At 42.2% G+C, this 21,499-nt stretch overlaps 1 protein-coding gene across 1 annotated transcript in view; it reads left to right on the top strand.

The window, feature by feature from the left end:
• The window catches only part of LOC134542790 (transformation/transcription domain-associated protein), a 139,569-nt gene that overhangs the window by 114,561 nt on the left and 3,509 nt on the right, over positions 1-21,499 (top strand). The window contains 9 exon segments of the mRNA XM_063387317.1: positions 356-590; positions 1,752-1,845; positions 2,582-2,800; positions 5,888-6,010; positions 6,012-6,077; positions 7,607-7,750; positions 8,296-8,437; positions 9,076-9,272; positions 10,828-10,962. Coding sequence (XP_063243387.1) covers positions 356-590; positions 1,752-1,845; positions 2,582-2,800; positions 5,888-6,010; positions 6,012-6,077; positions 7,607-7,750; positions 8,296-8,437; positions 9,076-9,272; positions 10,828-10,962 — 1,355 coding nt within the window.

Below are 21,499 nucleotides of genomic sequence, written 5' to 3'. Positions count from 1 at the left end.
CGCCACCATCTCTAGGGCATCGACTTGTGGTGGTCCCTAGCGGACAAGTGTCGAACTCTTCAAACACCCCTTCCCCCTCCCCCTGAACGACCTTGAGCTGCAGTGAATGATGGGTGGGGGGTGCGGAGGAATGACAGCGGGCAACAGTGCTGCGCTCTCTAACGTGTAAACAACAACTAAGATGATACAGGGCATTACGGCAGCGCACTGCAGAGGCGAAGTTCCCAAGCTGCTGATCATACGCTCCTGAAAAATGTAGAGTAAATCCTATCCACTCGCGACTTCTATACAGTATGTATATTCAAAGTTTGTGGTGAGGCTTCGCGGTGACGCGGACCGGTGAGTGACGTTGCAGAGAACATCAACACGCGCAGCGCGCTCACGTACAGCTCCCTGAGCAGCGCGGCCTCCGAGAGCCTGGCGTCGAGGGCGCGAGCCACGGTGCAGGACCCCGTGTTCCACATGATGAAGACCCAGTTCAAGACGGACTTCGACTTCTCCCTGCCCGGCTCCATGAAGCTGCAGAACGTCATCTCCAAGCTCAGGAAGTGGATCGCCATCCTGGAGAACAAGCTGAAGACGCTGCCAAAGTGAGTTGTGTAGTTCACCGCTCACTCTCACCCGCCACTATTTAATGTCTCTTGTTTCTGACATTTTAACATGTCTCCCATGCATCGTGGTTCTGTCACTAATATTTTCAGTGGTTATTCACTAATGGTAAATTTAATTTTTATTGTTCTTTGTTTCAACGAATTTCTTCCGGAGGACCATAAATATTTTAAGAGTTTGATTTAGTGAATACAACTATGACAACGAAACGATAGCCAAATACAAAAACAAACGACCCGACTGCACGCGGCCCGCCATCTTGCCGAACTGTTTATACGACACGCAAAAGGGGCACAAGTAACACTTCACACAATAAGGACATAAGTCACAAAGTCCAAACATTTATTGATAGTAAACACATGTGTGAAGGTCGCCATGTAACTGCTGCCGTTATGTTTGCACATTTTGTTGTAAAAATATTATAACTCTGTTGGAAATTGCCGTAGTTGCGTGAAATAGCTTGGGCTGTTGTTGTCCCGGGCAGCAGGATAGAGCTATCTTCCTGCTCAGTGCAATGGATGCTAAGTAAAACTTTTTTACTCAAGTACCTTTGAATAAGAGTACTGATAGTATCTTACTGTGGCCTTGTATGGTATTGTTTATCCGGGAGATGTCTACTTACTTACATATTTCTTGCAACTAGCTGCTGAAAATGGGTTTCACAGTGGCTGCTTCTTAAATGTTTATGCTTCTTTTGGCAATAAGATAGGTTATACTCTGATGCCCCTCTAAAAGTATCAAATTGTTCGGAAGATTTCCAATATTGAAATGAATTAATGTTTTATTGATAATTTCTGTAATTTTATTAGTAAGAATAAGAAGTCATTAAAAAGCCACAGTAATTACAATGTTTAAAATTCATATTCTTTATTAATATCATGTATTGCATTTACACTAACTTAGCGGATTAACCGCAGCATTACTCCCCTAGATCAGGGTTGTACTGTGTGTGTTTCTGCACATTCTAATCACACATAAATATTTTTTTGAATAATGTTCTTTTTAACTCGCAGTGGAAAGGATTTGCCTCAGTCGTAGCGACAGCACTCATGTCTGTGACGTGTGAACTTCCCATGTTTTTGTTCATACCGTTTTGTGCTTGACGATGCAGATATCTGTGGAGAGTTGTTGTTTGTTTGCAGGTCTTTCCTGATGGAGGAGAAGTGCAGATTCCTGAGCAGTTTCTGTCCCGAGACAGCTGACATCGAGCTGCCAGGGGAGTTCCTGCTACCCAAGGTTAGTTCGTGAATTACGAGTGATTGAGCCATTAAAAGCATTGTTGGCTGGTAAAATCTCAAGTGCAATCACCCTATTTTTTTTTTATTTTTAAAAAAATTATAGATATAGTTTGATGTTTTATTTAAATGGCTCAACTTCTTAATATGTTATTTCATTAAAACATTGATTCTGTTTTTTATAAACTTTTTTCATTTTATTCTTCAATGTAGTGGTCTTCAACCCTTTATAATCCAGTTTTCTTGATTTAATTAATGCAGGCTACATTGTATTATACTCATAATATCACTACAAACATTTTGATGCTTTTTTATCATTGTGATGCAAGATGATAAAAGTAACATAAATTAAATTACTGATCTTTAGATAACATATGTTTTAATATTATTTCCTTTAGATCTGCCAGCCAAATTTTTTTGTCTACAATTCAATTTATATTGCTCTTTTGATGATTGAAACTGACTAAGGCAAGAATTTCTTTGAACCGCGCACAACGTAAAATATATAAACCCTGGTAAAAATCTTTTATTTTTGAGCTTGTGGGTTTGTGCCTGCTTCTTATTTTTAAACTGTGTGAGTTGGTAGAGTGATACTAGTGGAGTAATTATGTCCCCTACGTCCTCTTCTTACATTTAAGCGTGTATAGTGATCGTACCCGCCTCTGTCACTGAAACGCGCACACCAAACGGCGAGCCGGCGGGGAGTGGAGTGACGGGACTGTTTTGCCGTTCGGCAGCACGCGCACTACTACGTGCGCATCGCCAAGTTCATGCCGCGCGTGGACATCGTGCAGAAGCACAACACGGCGCTGCGGCGCATGTGCATCCGGGGCCACAACGGCAAGGTCTACCCCTTCCTGGTGGTGCTGAACGAGTCCGGCACGGGCGACGCCCGGCGCGAGGAGCGGGTGCTGCAGCTGCTGCGCCTGCTCAACCACCACCTCGCCAAGCAGAAGGTGGGGGGCGTCCGCTACTAGATCCAGCACTAGCTGTCCAGTACAGATCTAGTACTTTTATAACTTTTTCAGCTGTCTAGTAAAGATCTAGTACTTTTATAACTTTTTCAGCTGTCTAGTAAAGATCTAGTACTTTTATAACTTTTTTAGCTGTCTAGTACAGATCTAGTACTTTTATAACTTTTTTAGCTGTCTAGTATAGATCTAGTACTTTTATAACTTTTTCAGCTGTCTAGTACAGATCTAGTACTTTTATAACTTTTTCAGCTGTCTAGTAAAGATCTAGTACTTTTATAACTTTTTCAGCTGTCTAGTAAAGATCTAGTACTTTTATAACTTTTTCAGCTGTCTAGTAAAGATCTAGTACTTTTATAACTTTTTTAGCTGTCTAGTACAGATCTAGTACTTTTATAACTTTTTCAGCTGTCTAGTAAAGATCTAGTACTTTTATAACTTTTTCAGCTGTCTAGTACAGATCTAGTACTTTTATAACTTTTTTAGCTGTCTAGTACAGATCTAGTACTTTTATAACTTTTTCAGCTGTCTAGTAAAGATCTAGTACTTTTATAACTTTTTCAGCTGTCTAGTAAAGATCTAGTACTTTTATAACTTTTTTAGCTGTCTAGTACAGATCTAGTACTTTTATAACTTTTTCAGCTGTCTAGTAAAGATCTAGTACATTTATAACTTTTTTAGCTGTCTAGTACAGATCTAGTACAATTTTTTTCTTTAATATAATAATATATCACGGTAACTCCAATATGTTCTATTATTAAGCGTGATTGTTTTAAAAAAAAACTATGGAATGTGTGTGTGTGTGTGTGTGTGTGTGTGTGTGTGGTGTGATATATTTAAGTTCGAGCATTGCGTTGTCATGATACCTTCCTAAATTGTTAAAAAAAAACCATAACAGATTATAATTTAACACTTTTTTTTTTTCGACTAGTACTTTTTTTCTCGCCTAAGTTGGTACGAAATTTTTTTTTTTCCTTGCGGGCACCCTGGTAGCGGTCCGCCGTCCTGCTTGTCTGCTTATTGCATGATTTGTTGCACGGGAATCCTGTGACCCGCGCAGTTTCGGTTTCCCTGCGAGGATTTCCGAAGATTTCCTAAGTTCTGCGTTCTGGTACTAACGCCACTTCAGCCGCCGAATCTGAAGTTTCCGATGAAAACAAGCATGTTGTGACTGACCTGACCTAACCTAACCCTTCGATTTTTTTTTTTAAATTTCAATTTTTTGAGAGAAATCCGAAGTTGCACGAACGTGGTAGGGAACCGAAACTACGTGAGTTGTAGGCTTCTTCCCATTGTCACACTCTCAGGATCGTTGTACTGTTATTTTAGAGCATCAGGGCAGGGAAATGGCATAAAAAAAATCGCATGATGTTTTTGGTCCCGCTGTTAGATTCTGAGCACTTTGTGTATGTAGTAAACGTGACCTTGCCGAAGATCACAGGACAAAGCACCGTGTAACATCAATCGGTTACATCAATCGGTTTTAGGGTTGCTGTCGGATACTGTGATAAAACAAACACTGAAATTATTATTACATTTTAGTGTCGTTTCGTTTAAATGATGATAATTTTTTTGAGACTTTTTTTGCTTAAATAACTTTTTAAGAATTTTTACTTCAAGTTTTGTTGTTTAATGTTTTAGTAGAACAATGTACTTCCTGTATATGCAATTATTTGAATGTCTTTATACCTGTGATCACGAAAAAGGCCTCCAAATACCCTTGCTGGTTTTCTAAAGAGTTAATATTTCTTAGATTTTAAAGCATGTATTTTCATAAACTGTACAAAAGAAATAATATATATATTACTATAATTTGTTTTCTCTCTACCGCAAGCCCCGTAGACAAGTAATTCTCTAATGGCTGCTCGCAGTTTGGACCCACTCCATCACATTGCTTGACACCGCCTGCCTATAGAATTTTACAATAAATTTTTATTATCAGGTAAGCTGTTAGCAGACACTATTATAGAGCCATAATATTCTTACAAAAATATTGAAGAATACTTTTTTATTTTATTTTGTAACATTATTGTGTGTATTCGTTGGTTATTCTGCAGAATAATATGACATTAAATAATTGTTATAAGAAAATAAAATATTTATTCCTTTGTATCTGGCCCTTGAATTAGATTTTTAAAAAAAATTAAATTTTGCCCTTGTAAAGAGTGAAATCAGCCATCATATATGTATACCCTGCTTAAGGTGAGACCATACATGTTGATTTGAATTTTTCATTTATTAAAAATCACATATTAATGTGATTCTTTCAGGAAGTTTTTACGTTTCCTGGTTAACAAGTGTTATTGTGGTGATTTTAGAATTTTGCTAACAGGATTTCACTGAAGATATTAACAGAAGTGGAGATTAATCATAGCTAAGAAGGAAGTATTTTAATTTTAAATTCCAAGCATTTTGCATACAGAAGCTACTTAGTTAACCATGGTAGCCCCAGTCATATCTTGCCTACTAAACCGTACTAAATATTAACAAACAAATGGACCTTGAAAACTCTACACTACTGCAATTGCTTTCTCAGCAAAACTGCCAAGTACAGTCAAAATCCAAGAAAACCTGTGTTTAGTTACTTTTATGAATCCTGGACTTTCATAGAAAAAAAATCTTGTGTAAGAAACATTTTCACCTAGACCTCTCTGTTTTATAAGAAACTTTATTTTTCATAATGCTTTATTTAAATTAAAGTAAATACCACTTTAAAAACCCTTTATATAATATGAAGTTGTTTGGACTTGTGTATGATTGGACTTGTGATGTTTTTTAAATTTGTGTAAATACTATGTTGGGACTTTGAGACACATTCCTTGTATCAAGACTGTGTTTGAACTTCCCGCGCTACCGGCCGCGGTAGCGCCACTAGCTGGCAGTGCCGGCAACTGGTCAATCTTTTGTTATCGCGCCGCCGCGGTTAAGTCGTTCCGTCATGGAGATGGTGATTATCAGTCCGCAGTCAAAACAGAAGTAAAGTCCTATTATTTATATTTTCTAGTTAGACCAATGCACGTGATTCCATTTACCTATTGGCTATTGCCAAAGTATTGATTTTGGGGTGTGCAGGAGACGGCGCGCCGCTTCCTGAACTTCACCGTGCCGAGGGTGGTGGCGGTCGGCCCCCAGATGAGGCTCATCGAGGACAACCCCGCCTCCATCTCCCTGCTCGACATCTACAAGCAGGGCTGCCACCCGCGTCGGCATCGAGCACGACGCTCCCATCATGCGCTACTACGACCGCCTGGCCGCCGTCCAGGTACGTGCGTCATTCGCTCTTCCGTGTGGGGGCAACGGTCCGTGTACGCGAGGGCGTAGATCCTCCCCTCTCCTCTCCGAGGGGGGCCCGCTTGCGCTCTCAGCAGTCGTGGCCGTAAAATGGGATTGGCAAACGTGAACGTCAAAATGGTGTTTTATATGGAATCCTTCTCCGTACATTTTAAAATTTTTCTACTTGTTGCATGCATATAGGCCAAATTTGTGGGCAGTATACAACATACCAGCACCCTATTCGAAGATGACTTGTGTCGGTTAAAACACTCGGGCCGCGCGGCAACCCCTGCTAATTTCCACAGCGTCACCCTTGCGAATCCTACAGATTTGCGCCCCTGCGTGTATGTATGTAGCTGCTTTGTATTCAGCAGCAAAGACAATAACAATATTAGTCCCACATCTTTTAGAGCTGGAGCAAAAATTATATGTACTAATTAACATTCTTTGTTTTATAACTCAGTATTTTCGCGTGCATGCCTTGTTTATGTTTTACTTGGCCTTTAATGTTCGAATGGCCAGAAATTGTAACATCCCAACTGGGAAAAATAAAAAAAAATAAAAAAAGCACTATGAATATATGAAAGGAACTGAAAGACCTCATATTGGTTTGTATGGTGTTCGTATTTTAACAATTTTAATCAATATTAAAATGTTGTCTTTGTTAAATCATAGATCACTTGTAAAAATGTATAAAGCAGCCAGCCTCTATAAATTTAAGGATATCTTTTTTAATACATTTTGCTTAAACGAAGCCCAAAAAGTGACCACAATAAATTACAACCTAAAAATTGTTATAATTAAGATGGCGTCTTTCGATTATATCTTCCCCCAAATTTTGACTTTCAAAGTATAGGTACTCTATGACAAACATTTGTTGTGACATTGAAAGAATTTGTTTGTTTGCCTTTCCAGCAGAATAATGTTTCTTTAACATTACACATTGGAAAGTAAGAAGTTACAGAAATTTACAAAAAATACCGGGTACCTACTGAAATCAATTATTTCAAAAGTCAATTTTGAGTTGGTTATTTTAAAGGAACTGAAACCGGAACCAAAAAATCAAGAAACTACACATGCCTGCCTAGAAATGGCCAGTTCTTTATGTGCACCAACCTTTTTTGGATTCCACGCCAGAAATTTAAATCACTTCCATTTGATTGCTTTAAGACATGCAGAAACATGAACACTATAGACACTATCCTCTTTGTATTCCAAGCCAGAAATTAGAATAATGTTTTTTTTTTTGTTTTTTTTGAAAACTACATGTGTATTTATTAAATGTATCAAAAACCCTTGACTGTTTTTGCTCATATACATAATTTATAAATTCCATTGGCCATACCTGCCTGCCTGCCTAGCAAATTTTAGGAAAATCCAATCAACGGTTCTAATTTTACTGTTGTAAAAAATCACATACCTACAAACACTGATTACTCAAGTTGTCATGGAGACGCTCACTTTGTCAATAAATTTTTTAATAACTTCCATGCATTAGCGTGTCGTTGTTTCTTGCAGGCGCGTGGTTCGCAAGCCAGCCACCAAGTTCTCCGCGACATCCTGAAGGAAGTCCAGAACTCCATGATCCCACGATCCCTGCTCCGGGACTGGGCGACACGTACCTTCGCGTCGGTCACGGATTACTGGGCCTTCCGCAAAATGGTGAGTCACTTTTTTGCACCAAACCTTTTTCAGTTCATTTTCTGTATGCCAGAAGTTTTCACTGATTATGATTATTTTGTTTGTTTAGTTTTTGGGCAACTTTGTATTTTTGTTAATTAAATAAACAGTGACATCCTTACAAATAATGTATTTCAACTTTAAATAACATTGTTTTATATGGGAAACAAAGTGTTTTGGCAGCTTCTTTAATGTGAAAAAATAGGTAACTTGCATATTGAGGATCTGAAACATTTTACCGTATTAGACAGGAAATATTGTGCAAAAACGTTGTGAAATGTGTTTTACTGTAATATTCATAGTCATAAAGTGCATTCCCTTGCTAGCTTGGACAAAAATTTTGCTTCAACTTCCCCCCCCCCCCCCCCCCCCCTTCCATGTTAAAGTCTACTTGGTTGTTTTTGTGCACGATCCCTGGCCGACCTGTGTTTCCGGCAATATTTTTATGAATAAAAACCTCTGCCTATATTCGGGTTTATACATAACACTCGTTTGTTAAGTTATCGAGTAATGGTTTCATGTTTCAGTTCACTCTTCAGTTGTCTTTGGCATGTTTTGCTGAATACGTGCTGCACTTGACGAGGCTGAACCCAGACATGATGTACATACACCAAGATTCTGGGCTCGTCAGTATTTCCTACTTCAAGTTTGATGTTGATGATGCAACAGGTAATTATTACCTCTGTCTCAAGGTGGGGCCATCAAATACTTAAATACTTTATACCATCGAATTTGTAGTATTCAAAAGATTTTATCTTAAATTTTTGACATGAGATTGATTTAATTACATTTTCCCAAGCTTTCATACCTTGTTACACTCTAATATTCAACCAGTAGGTTCCAGTCAGTTACCACAAGTACGAAATTACTGATTATTTCCATTGGTTGCTTACAGCTGTCATATTGATTACAACAGTTAATGAATTACAAATTCCTAATTAGCAAATGCCTAATGTCTTTTCTGTGTCGTGTTGAGCCTTAAAATATGATACGAACAGTCACACATTGTGGAGACTAATTGTCCTCAAAAAGATTTCCTTGGGAATTGATATTTCCAAATTTAAGTCAGTTGAACAACTTGGAAACAGGGTTTTGCTGCTGTTGTCATTTTTGGTGGGTGTCCAGGAACGGTGTGGCGCAGTTATAAATTTTAACAGTTTTATTATCAATTTTAATTATGACTTTTAGCTGTTCTCTTAAAAATATAATTTGTAGATGCTGAAGTTATTAAAAAGGTGAGGTCTCCTAGTCTAAAATAAAATGGAGAATTTTCCTGATTTAACAGGATTCCTGGTTTGCTTCCGCAGGCGACCTGGACTCAAACCGGCCGGTGCCGTTCCGCCTCACCCCGAACATCCTGGACTACCTGAACATCATCTGGGTGTCGGGCCCGCTGACAGCCAGCATGATGGCGACCGCCCGCTGCCTGTCGCAGCCCAAGTTCCGCGTGCAGACCATCCTGCGCGCCGTTCTCCGCGACGAGATGATAGCCGGCCACAAGAAGGTGGGGTCCTCCGCCCTTTTGTACCCTCTCACGTTTCTTCCGAGGTCCAGGGGCCACGTTTACAGCCGTGGGTCAGGTCGAAGGAAAAATATTCCTCCATTTGATCAACCTGCAAAGTTTCTGTGAGTGGTCCTTCAAAGTCCAAGGTCTGCGTGGATCCTTCCTTGTCCCTCCTCACACAACCCAAATTTCGTTCCGGCGTGATCGCCCTCAACTGTGATAGCATCTGCTCTCAGCTTCCTTCTGTTCTTGGCCGCTGCCAGACTTTATGTAATGTTTTATTTTGGGAATGGATTGCTGTGAATGTTATTTTATATTTTTTAATACCTTTTTTTTTTTCCTCGAGTGAATTTCTGTGCTGCCATTATCACGTTTACAATTTATTGACGACCGACCGAGTTGTGAAGTCTGATTTGGCGATTTAATTGCCCGTGTACATGTTAGGGATGGTGGAGTGCTTGGATTTTCAAGGCAAGGTTATATATTTCTTGTTTTCTATCGGCGATTGTCTTAATAGCTTGAAAAATTACTTGGGACGTTTACCATCTTGTCATGTGAAACATTTTAAAAAGCAAGTCAAACCTTGAATTAATGCAATATGTAGTAATTGTGTACTTTGTTATAAATTTTAATTATGACGTTTGGCTGTTCTCTTAAAAATATAATTTGTAGATGCTGAAGTTATTAATAAGGTGAGGTCTCCTAAGTCTAAAATAAAATGGAGAATTTTCCTGATTTAACAGGATTCTTGCAGACAGGAAAAACCTGGAAAACAATGAAAACTTGGGGAATTTAAAAGGTGTCTCCAAAAACTGTAAAATACAGGGATATTGACAAATTTTTAAATAACAAACTGGATTAGTTATATTTTTAATAGTAGTTTGTTTCTTGGTTGTCTTAAAACCAGTCTGTACTTAAATCACAAATCTATTTATCATTAATTAAATAAGATTAACGAATTACTCAATTTTGTGTACTTAATTTGTCATGTTGCATGCGGTCAAAACATGTTTTCCATTAGAGATGGGACAATGATATCCTCAAATACCATCAAATACTTAGTATTTGAAGGATTCAATATTTGAGGAAATAAAGTAGATTAAAAAATTTCACAGTGATAAACTCTAAAGGTTACTAGGTAGATCAGTTTTATTCTTCATACTTATCCAGTTACCATTCCCCAAGATATTGTAAAATAACTTGTAATTATATAGGTATAATTAAAATATGTATTGATTCTGGAAAGTTAAGTTTGTGAAACAAAATGTATCAACACCATAATTAATATTTTTATTTCTAGTGCATTATTTTATTTTTGACCCTCGAGGCCTAGATTTTGTTTCGAGGGGTATATTTTAGATTCAGATTCGAGAAAATTGGAATTTGGCCCATCACTAAGTTTCGATGAATATTTTTATTGTAATGTATTGATGTTATCTTGCAAAACTGATTAATAAGACAAGGAAAAGGTGTTTGGTTGGGCGGAGACAGCGAGGGAAGCTCAGGAAAAGTGTCGGAGCGCAGGGGCGTGATGGCGTGTGGGTGTTTGTTGCAGAAGCAGGAGGACTCCCAGGAGCAGAACCCGCCCGACATGGAGAGCGACCTGCTCATCAGCATGGTCACCCGGGCGGTGACAGCCATCACCTCCCGCCTCAACACGCTCGCCAGCTTCGACAACGCAGACAGCAAGGTGAGGCACCACGGGCCATTGCGCTCTCTGCAACAGACGTTCTGCACCAACACCAAACAGTAGCATTATTCTTTCTTGTCATGGTTAGAGACAAGATATTTATGGTTTTTTTATATATAAATTATTTTTTGTAATATTTATTCTGCCAAAATAGTGTGATGATGGTATGCTACATTTGTACGATAAAACAATTTGTTAAATATTGTCCGAAACAAATAAATTCAGATAATTAAAAATAAATCAGTGAGCATTTGTGGTTTAAAAGTAATTCAATAAGACACGTACGATCAAACATATAAAATTAATATTTATGATATATTATGCGCTTTGGTACAAACTGCATAAGGATGTAGGTAATATCATAAGGGACAAGATTATTTAGTGAATTGTGATAAAACCAAAATAACACCAAAAAAATTGTCAATACTCCATATAACACTGAAATGAAAGTTAATACACCCTAAAGCAATTAAATGCAATTGAAAGCACAAAATAATAAGCATTTTTATTCAAAAATTTGACTCAAAACTCAAAAAATTATTTCTCTTAATATATTAAATTCGAGGAGTATAACATATTTAGCATGGAAGTTGTACAATAGATTGGCTTTATTATATATATATATATTTTTTTAATTTATTAACTGTTTTTAAATTACTGTATTGGTGCATTTTTCACTCACATTTAATTGCAGATTAATATTATTTTTCAGTGTCATTATAAAAACAATTTACAAATTATTAGTATATTGTAAAATACATCTATTATCAGTCACAATAAACTGTATTGGTGAATTTAGTAGTACGAAACATTTAAGTGTCATATCTGTTTAATAATATGCTATATTTATGAATAAACAGAGATCATGAAAAAATAAAAACTATAACACCAAAATCTCTTCTTTCGAAAACTAAATTAGTCAAAAAATAAAACCATACGATCTTGTTCCTTTAATTCATTTAATTTAGAACAAAGTAAAATATTTTTTTGTTATTTTGATTATGTATTGGTTAAAAGCTACTTATAGTATCACGATTTAAAATACGTTATGGTGCTATAGTAAATAACCTGCATCATAGGAACATACATAAATACATATATACATAAAAACATACCTACCTAACTACCCACCTACCTATACCTACCCACATATACCTACCTAACTACCCACCCACCTATACCTACCCACATATACCTACTTACCCACATATACCTACTTACCCACATATACCTACCTACATATACCTACCTACCCACCTATACCTACCTACCCACCTATACCTACCCACCCACCTATACCTACCTACCTACCTACCCACCTACCTACCTACCCACCTACCTACCCACCTACCTACCTACCCACCTACCTACCCACCTACCTATACCTACCTACCCACCTACCTATACCTACCTAACTACCCACCTACCTATACCTACCCACCTATACCTATACCTACCCACCCACCTATACCTACCTACCTACCTACCTACCCACCTACCTATACCTACCTAACTACCCACCCACCTATACCTACCTAACTACCCACCCACCTATACCTACCTAACTACCCACCTACCTATACCTACCTACCTACCCACCCACCTATACCTACCTAACTACCCACCCACCTATACTTACCTACTTACCCACCTACCTATACCTACCCACATATACCTACCTACCCACCCACCTACCTACCCACCCACCTATACCTACCTAACTACCCACTCACCTATACCTACCTAACTACCCACCCACCTATACTTACCTACTTACCCACCTACCTATACCTACCCACATATACCTACCTACCCACCCACCTATACCTACCTACCTACCTACCTACCCACCCACCTATACCTACCTAACTACCCACCTACCTATACCTACCTAACTACCCACCCACCTATACTTACCTACTTACCCACCTACCTATACCTACCCACATATACCTACCTACCCACCCACCTATACCTACCTACCTACCTACCTACCCACCCACCTATACCTACCTAACTACCCACCCACCTATACCTACCTAACTACCCACCCACCTATACCTACCTAACTACCCACCCACCTATACCTACCCACATATACCTACCTACCCACCTATACCTACCTACCTACCCACCTATCTATACCTACCTACCCACCTACCTATACCTACCCACCCACCTATACCTACCTACCTACCCACCCACCTATACCTACCTACCTACCCACCCACCTATACCTACCTACCTACCCACCCACCTATACCTACCTACCTACCCACCTACCTATACCTACCCACCTACATATACCTACCTACCCATCTACCTATACATACCCACCCACATATACCTACCTACCCATCTACCTATACATACCCACCCACATATACCTACCTACCCACCCACCTATATTTCCCACCCACATATACCTACCTACCCACCTATACCTACCTAACTACCCACCTATACCTACCCACATATACCTACCTATACCTACCCACCCACATATACCTACCTATACCTACCCACCCACATATACCTACCTACCCACATAAACCTACCTACCCACCCACCTATACCTACCTACCTACCGACCCATCTATACCTACCTAACTACCCACCCACCTATACCTACCTAACTACCCACCCACCTATACCTACCTAACTACCCACCCACCTATACCTACCTACCTACCCACCTACCTATACCTACCTACCTACCCACCTACCTATACCTACCTACCCACCCACCTATACCTACCTACCCATATACCTATACCTACCCCCCACTTATACCTACCCACCCACATATACCTATCTACCCACCCACCCACCTATACCTACCTACCTACCTACCCACCTATACCTACCTACCCACCTACCTATACCTACCTAACTACCCACCATCCTATACCTACCCACCTATACCTATACCTACCCACCCCCCTATACCTACCTACCTACACCTATACCTACCCACCTACCTATACCTACCTAACTTCCCACCCACCTATACCTACCTAAATACCCACCTATGCCTACCCACATATACCTACCTACCCACCTACCTATACCTACCCACATATACCTACCAACCCACCCATACCTACCCACCCACCCACCTATACCTACCTACCTACCCACCCACCCACCTATACCTACCTACCCATCTACCTATACCTACACCCCACCTATACCTACCCACCCACCTATAACTACCTAACTACCTACCTATACCTACCTAACTACCCACCCACCTATACCTACCCACATATACCTACCTACCCACATATACCTACCCACCCACCTATACCTACCTAACTACCCACCCACCTATACTTACCTACTTACCCACCTACCTATACCTACCCACATATACCTAACTTCCCACTCACCTATACCTACCTACCTACCCACCCACCTATACCTACCTAACTACCCACCTACCTATACCTACGTAACTACCCACTCACCTATACCTACCTAACTACCCATCCACCTATACCTACCCACATATACCTACCCACCCACCTATACCTACCTAACTACCCACATATACCTACCTATACCTACCCACCCACATATACCTACCTACCTACCAACACCTACCCACCCACATATACTTACCTACCCACATAAACCTACCTACTCACCCACCTATACCTACCTACCTACCTACCCACCCACCTATACCTACCTACCTACCCACCTACCTATACCTACCTACCTCTCTACCTATACCTACCTACCAACCCACCCACCCACATATACCTACCTACCCACCCACCCACCTAAACCTACCTACCTACCCACCCACCTATACCTACCTACCCACCCACCTATACCTACCTACCTACCCACCTACCTATACCTACCCACCTACCTATACCTACCTACCCATCTACCTATACCTACACCCCACCTATACCTACCCACCCACATATACCTACCTACCCACCCACCCACCTAAACCTACCTACCTACCCACCTACCTATACATACCTACCCACCTACCTATACCTTCCTACCCACCTACCTATACCTACCTAACTATCCACCTACCTATACCTACCCACCTATACCTATACCTACCCACCCAACTATACCTACCTACCCACCTACCTATACCTACCTAACTACCCACCTACTTATACCTACCCACCCACCTACCCACCCACCTATACCTACCTACCTACCCACCTCCCTATACCTACCTACCCACCTACCTATACCTACCCACCTATACCTATACCTATACCTACACACCCACCTATACCTACCTAACTACCCACTCACCTATACTTACCTAACTACCCACTCACCTATACCTACCCACATATACCTACCTATACCTACCCACCCACATATACCTACCTACCTACCAACACCTACCCACCCACATATACCTACCTACCTACCAACATATACCTACCTACCAACTTATACCTACCTACCCAACCACCTATACCTACCTACCTACCCACCCACCTATACCTACCTAACTACCCACCTATACCTACCTAACTACCCACCCACCTATACCTACCTAACAACCCACCCACCTATACCTACCCACATATACCTACCTACCCACCCACCTATACCTACCTACCTACCCACCCACCTATACCTACCTACCTACCCACCCACCTATACCTACCTACCTACCCACCCACCTATACCTACCCATCTACCTATACCTACCCACCTACCTATACTTACCTACCCATCTACCTATACCTACCCACCTACATATACCTACCTACCCACATAAACCTACCTACCCACCCACCTATACCGACCTACCTACCCACCTATACCGACCTACCTACCCACCCACCTATACCTACCTACCTACCCACTCACCTATACCTACCTAACTACCCACCCACCTATACCTACCCACATATACCTACCTACCCACCCACCTATACCTACCTACCTACCCACCCACCTATACCTACCTAACTACCCACCCACCTATACCTACCTAACTACCCACCTATACCTACCCACATATACCTACCTATACCTACCTACCCACATATACCTACCTATACCTACCCACCCACATATACCTACCTACCTATACCTACCCACCTATACCTACCCACATATACCTACCCACCCACCTCTACCTACCTACCCACCCACCTATACCTACCTACCTACCCACCCACCTATACCTACCTACCTGCCCACCCACCTATACCTACCTACCTACCTACCCACCCACCTATACCTACCTACCTACCCATCTACCTATACCTACCCACCTACCTATACTTACCTACCCATCTACCTATACCTACCCACCTACATATACCTACCTACCCACATAAACCTACCTACCCACCCACCTATACCTACCTACCTACCCACCCACCTATACCTACCTACCTACCCACTCACCTATACCTACCTACCTACCCACTCACCTATACCTACCTAACTACCCACCCACCTATACCTACCCACATATACCTACCTACCCACATATACCTACCCACCCACCTATACCTACCTAACTACCCACTTATACCTACCCACATATACCTACCTATACCTACCCACATATACCTACCTATACCTACCTACCCACATATACCTACCTATACCTACCCACCCACATATACCTACCTACCTATACCTACCCACCCACATATACCTACCTACCTATACCTACCCACCCACATATACCTACCTACCTACCCACATAAACCTACCTACCACCCACCTATACCTACCTACCTACCCACCCACCTATACCTACCTAACTACCCACCCACCTATACCTACCTAACTACCCACCCACATATACCTAACTACCCACCCACCTATACCTACCTACCTACCCACCTACCTATACCTACCTAACTATCCACCTACCTATACCTACCCACCTATACCTATACCTACCCACCCAACTATACCTACCTAACTACCCACCTACCTATACCGACCTACCCATCTACCTATACCTACCCACCCATATGTACCTTCCTACCCACCCACCTATACCTACCCACCCACATATACCTACCTACCCACCTACCTATACCTACCTACCCACCCACCTACCTATACCTACCTAACTACCCACCTACCTATACCTACCTACCCACCTATACCTATACCTACCCACCCACCTATACCTACCTAACTACCCACTCCCCTATACCTACCTAACTACCCACCCACCTATACCTACCCACATATACCTACCTATACATACCCACCCACATATACCTACCTACCTACCAACACCTACCCACATATACCTACCTACCTACCAACATATACCTACCTACCAACATATACTTACCTACCCACATAAACCTACCTACCTACCCACCCACCTCTATTTACCTACCCACCCACCTATACCTACCTAACTACCCACCCACCTATACCTACCTAACTACCCACCCACCTATACCTACCTAACTACTCACCCACCTATACCTACCTACCTACCTATACCTGCCCACCTACCTATACCTACCCACCTACCTATACCTACCCACCCACATCTACCTACCCACCCACCTATACCTACCCAACCACCCACCTACCCACCCACCCACCTATACCTACCTAACTACCCACCCACCTATACCTACCCACATATACCTACCTACCCACATATACCTACCTACCCACATATACCTACCTACCCACATATACCTACCCACCCACCCACCTATACCTACCTAACTACCCACCCACCTATACCTACCTACCCACCTACTTCTACCTACCTACCCACCCACCTATACTTACCTACCCACCCACCTATACCTACCTACCCACCTACCTGTATTTACCCACCTACCTATACCTACCTACCCATCTACCTATACCCATCTACCTATACCTACTCACCCACATATACCTACCCACCCACATATACCTACCTACCCACCCACCTACCCACCCACCTATACCTACCTACCCACCTACCCACCTACCTATACCTACCTACCCACCTACCTATACCTACCTAACTATCCGCCTACCTATACCTACCCACCCACCTATACCTACCTAACTACCCACCCACATATACCTACCTACCTATACCTACCCACCCACATATACCTACCTACCTACCTACCAACACCTACCCACCCACATATACCTACCTACCTACCTACCTACCCACATACACCTACCTACCTACCCACCCACCTATACCTACCTACCCACCTATACCTACCTACCCACCTATACCTACCTACCCACCTACCTGTATTTACCCACCTACCTATACCTACCTACCCATACCTACTCACCTATACCTATACCTACCCACCCACCTATACCTACCTACCCACCCACCCACCTATACCTACCTAACTACCCACCCACCTATGCTTACCCACATATACCTACCTACCCACCTACCTATGCCTACCCACATATACCTACCTACCCACCTACCTATACCTACCCACATATACCTACCTACCCACCCATACCTACCCACCCACCCACCCACCTATACCTACCTACCTACCTACCCACCTACCTATACCTACCTAACTACCCACCTACCTATACCTACCTAACTACCCACCTACCTATACCTACCCACCCACCTATACCTACCTAACTACCCACCCACATATACCTACCTACCTATACTTACCTACCCTCATATACCTACCTACCTACCCTCATATACCTACCTACCTACCCACCTACCTATATCTACCCACCTAACCACCTGCACCTAACCACCTGCACCCACCCACCTACACCCACCCACCTATACTGACCCGCCCACAGTGTACTGATAACATGGGTATATTTCGTTTTATCTCAATTCACCATATCTAGTCTTGTCATGGTCAAGATTTTAGTTACTTTTTTCCTTCTTTCATAGAAAGTAGATACTGAAAGAAATACTGATAGGTATTAGGGAATTTAAGAGAGTAGGCAGTTATTATTATTGCTATAACTATTATTAGAGAGGTTGAGAAATCTTCAAGAAGACACCAACGAAGATGTTAGTGGTGTGAATTTTTTACCCACTTAAAAAAAAAAACCTCTTACTGCCCTTTCCGTGGGAAGGAGGCCAGACCGGTAACCGCTTTCGCATTACTTCAGTCTGACCCTAGATGCGCCGTTGCTTATTCCTCAGCTTTTTTCGCCTTTAGGATGTCCTCCGCAAATAGCATTAAAGTCTTCAATTGATCTTGGAACCTGCCATGAGAGATATCATATTGCTGGGGTTTGGCGCAACCCAATGGCTTGTCAAGTCTCATTCCTTTCCACTGTCCAATGATCGCAACGAAAGAAAGTATTGTTACAATTTTATTAATGTGGGAGAACTGGGTTTGTAATGGATAGCCCAAAAAGTTTTTTATTACAGTTTTATTCATTACTAAAATTTACAGTTATGATAAATAATCCCACTCAATAATGTCTAATCACCAATTTCTCGCAATTAAAAATGTTTATTCCCCACTCACTCAGTGTCAGTTCTTACCCACCGTAATCATCACTGGGCCGCACTCCTCGTGGAACTTGTTGCGGGAATCTGTCCCCCAAACTCCTGTCACACCCTGTCACCGCCGTTGCACTTTCCTTCTCTAAGGATCCGCTCGGAACTCTCACCACACCCGCGGCACTCTCGCCACCCAAAAAACTCATTCTAGGCCATTGTCCGAGCTGAAATAGTCCCTCGTGCCATTCTCAAAAAGACGAGAGAGGCTGATGACAAGTCGCGTCAGATGAGAATGGTTAACGTGATGCGCCGCATCATCCCGGGTCAACCCGACACCCAAACAGTCCAGAAAAGTAGCGTCTATTGCTGCGGCCCGACGGAATTCCCCAGGCTGCTAAGCGCCAGATTGTGGCGCCTAGGTAGGATGCCGCGTAGGTAGGAGAGGGGGTGGGGAATAGCCACAACCCTTGTAATCCAGCAAGCCGCATGGGCACTCTAAATCAGTGGCTGGCACGTGACACACACCTAACCAGTCAGCCAGCTCCGAGCTTGGCGCGCACCATGGTCTGGTAACTTGCGTTCGTAATAGTATGATGTACATCACCTACTTCCCCCACGCGGTACGGACATAGCGGGCTCCTTGTAAGTCCCATTCGATTGAAATACTGGCTAAACAACCAATGCCCAGTGAGAAACTGTGTCAGGTAGAAATTTGTCTCCATGTGGTTGCAGTTGGTCCAAACTGACAGGTCAGGGATGAGCTTTGCTGTCCATCTGCCAGTTGTGCTGGTTTGCTACCGTTGCTGCCACATGTTAATAGTGCTGTCTCTTTCTACCTTCTTGGTTTCCTCGTCCTGTGTCTTTCCCATCTGGTGTTGGTGGAGTTGTCTCCGTTCGTACGCCATCAAGTCGATTGGCGGGGTCTTTGCGATGACAAATACGGCTACTTTGGATACTGTCCATTGCGCGTAGGCAACTCGGAGGGCGGCTCGTCTCTATATGGAAGCCAGCTTGCTTCTATAACCTTCATAACATAGTTGATCTGCCCAGACTTCAGCACCATATAGCAAGATGGAGTGCACCGTGCTCAGCAGGAGATGTTGCTTGGCATATCTCGGACCGCTCGTATTAAACAATATCCTGGACAGGTTAGCTACAACTCTGCCCACCTTTTCCACCGTCTTTATCAGGTGTTCCCAGAATGTCAGCTTCTGGTCCAGTTGTAACCCAGGGTACCATAGAGAATGCTTAGCCTCAATGGTTTCGCCTCTGGTAGTTACTGAGAAATTCTCGTTGAACCATCATGGCCGTGTGAGTATTACCATCTCAGTCTTGCTCGCTGCTAGTTCCATCCTGTGACGCTTTAGCCAATCGCAAAGTCTTCCTGCGACGTGATCCGTTTTCCGGCGGGCATCTTCTACACTATCTGCAAGAATAAGGCCAGCAATGTCGTATGCATATCCAACAAGTGAGATGTCTTCAGGCAGAGGCATGCGTAATAAGTCATATTGGATATTCGAACAGTCAGGTCCAAGAACAGAGCCCTGAGGCGAGCCAGACGTGACTTTTGTCGTGCAGGGCCGTTCAGTCATATCGTACTGAAGGACTCTCTCCCGAAAAGTAGTAGTTTGTAATGTTCTGTACGTACTCGTACTAGTCAGCTCCAAAGTCCTCTTTGATTGCCTTAAGAATGTCTTCCCAACCCTACAGAAAAACATTTTTAACATCTGAGGTGAGAAAAACACATACCTTGCGAGAGCGATGATTTCCAGACCACGCGTTATTGACGATAGTCAGTGCCTGTTCTATAGCTGTGATCGTCGAGTGCTTTTTTCTAAACCCCGTGCTGGTTTTGTGAGAGTCCACCCGACCGTTCGACAGCAGCCATTAGTCGCCCTTTATGAGCTTTTCCAGCACCTTGCCTGCGACATTCAACATGATCTATTCGACGACGAAGTCACCGGTGGACCTTTACCTTTGTTGAGCAGTACCAAACATTGCTTTTTCCACTTACTAAACTATTGCTGTTTTCAGGCAGGCGTTATACATCCCCAGAAGTATGTGAGATAATCTACTACATCTACTACT

The sequence above is a fragment of the Bacillus rossius genome (genome assembly GCF_032445375.1).
Source record: "Bacillus rossius redtenbacheri isolate Brsri chromosome 9 unlocalized genomic scaffold, Brsri_v3 Brsri_v3_scf9_2, whole genome shotgun sequence".
NCBI classification, from domain to species: domain Eukaryota; kingdom Metazoa; phylum Arthropoda; class Insecta; order Phasmatodea; family Bacillidae; genus Bacillus; species Bacillus rossius.
Note: the sequence above shows the minus strand (reverse complement) of the source record. Positions and strands in the feature narration are given on the sequence as shown.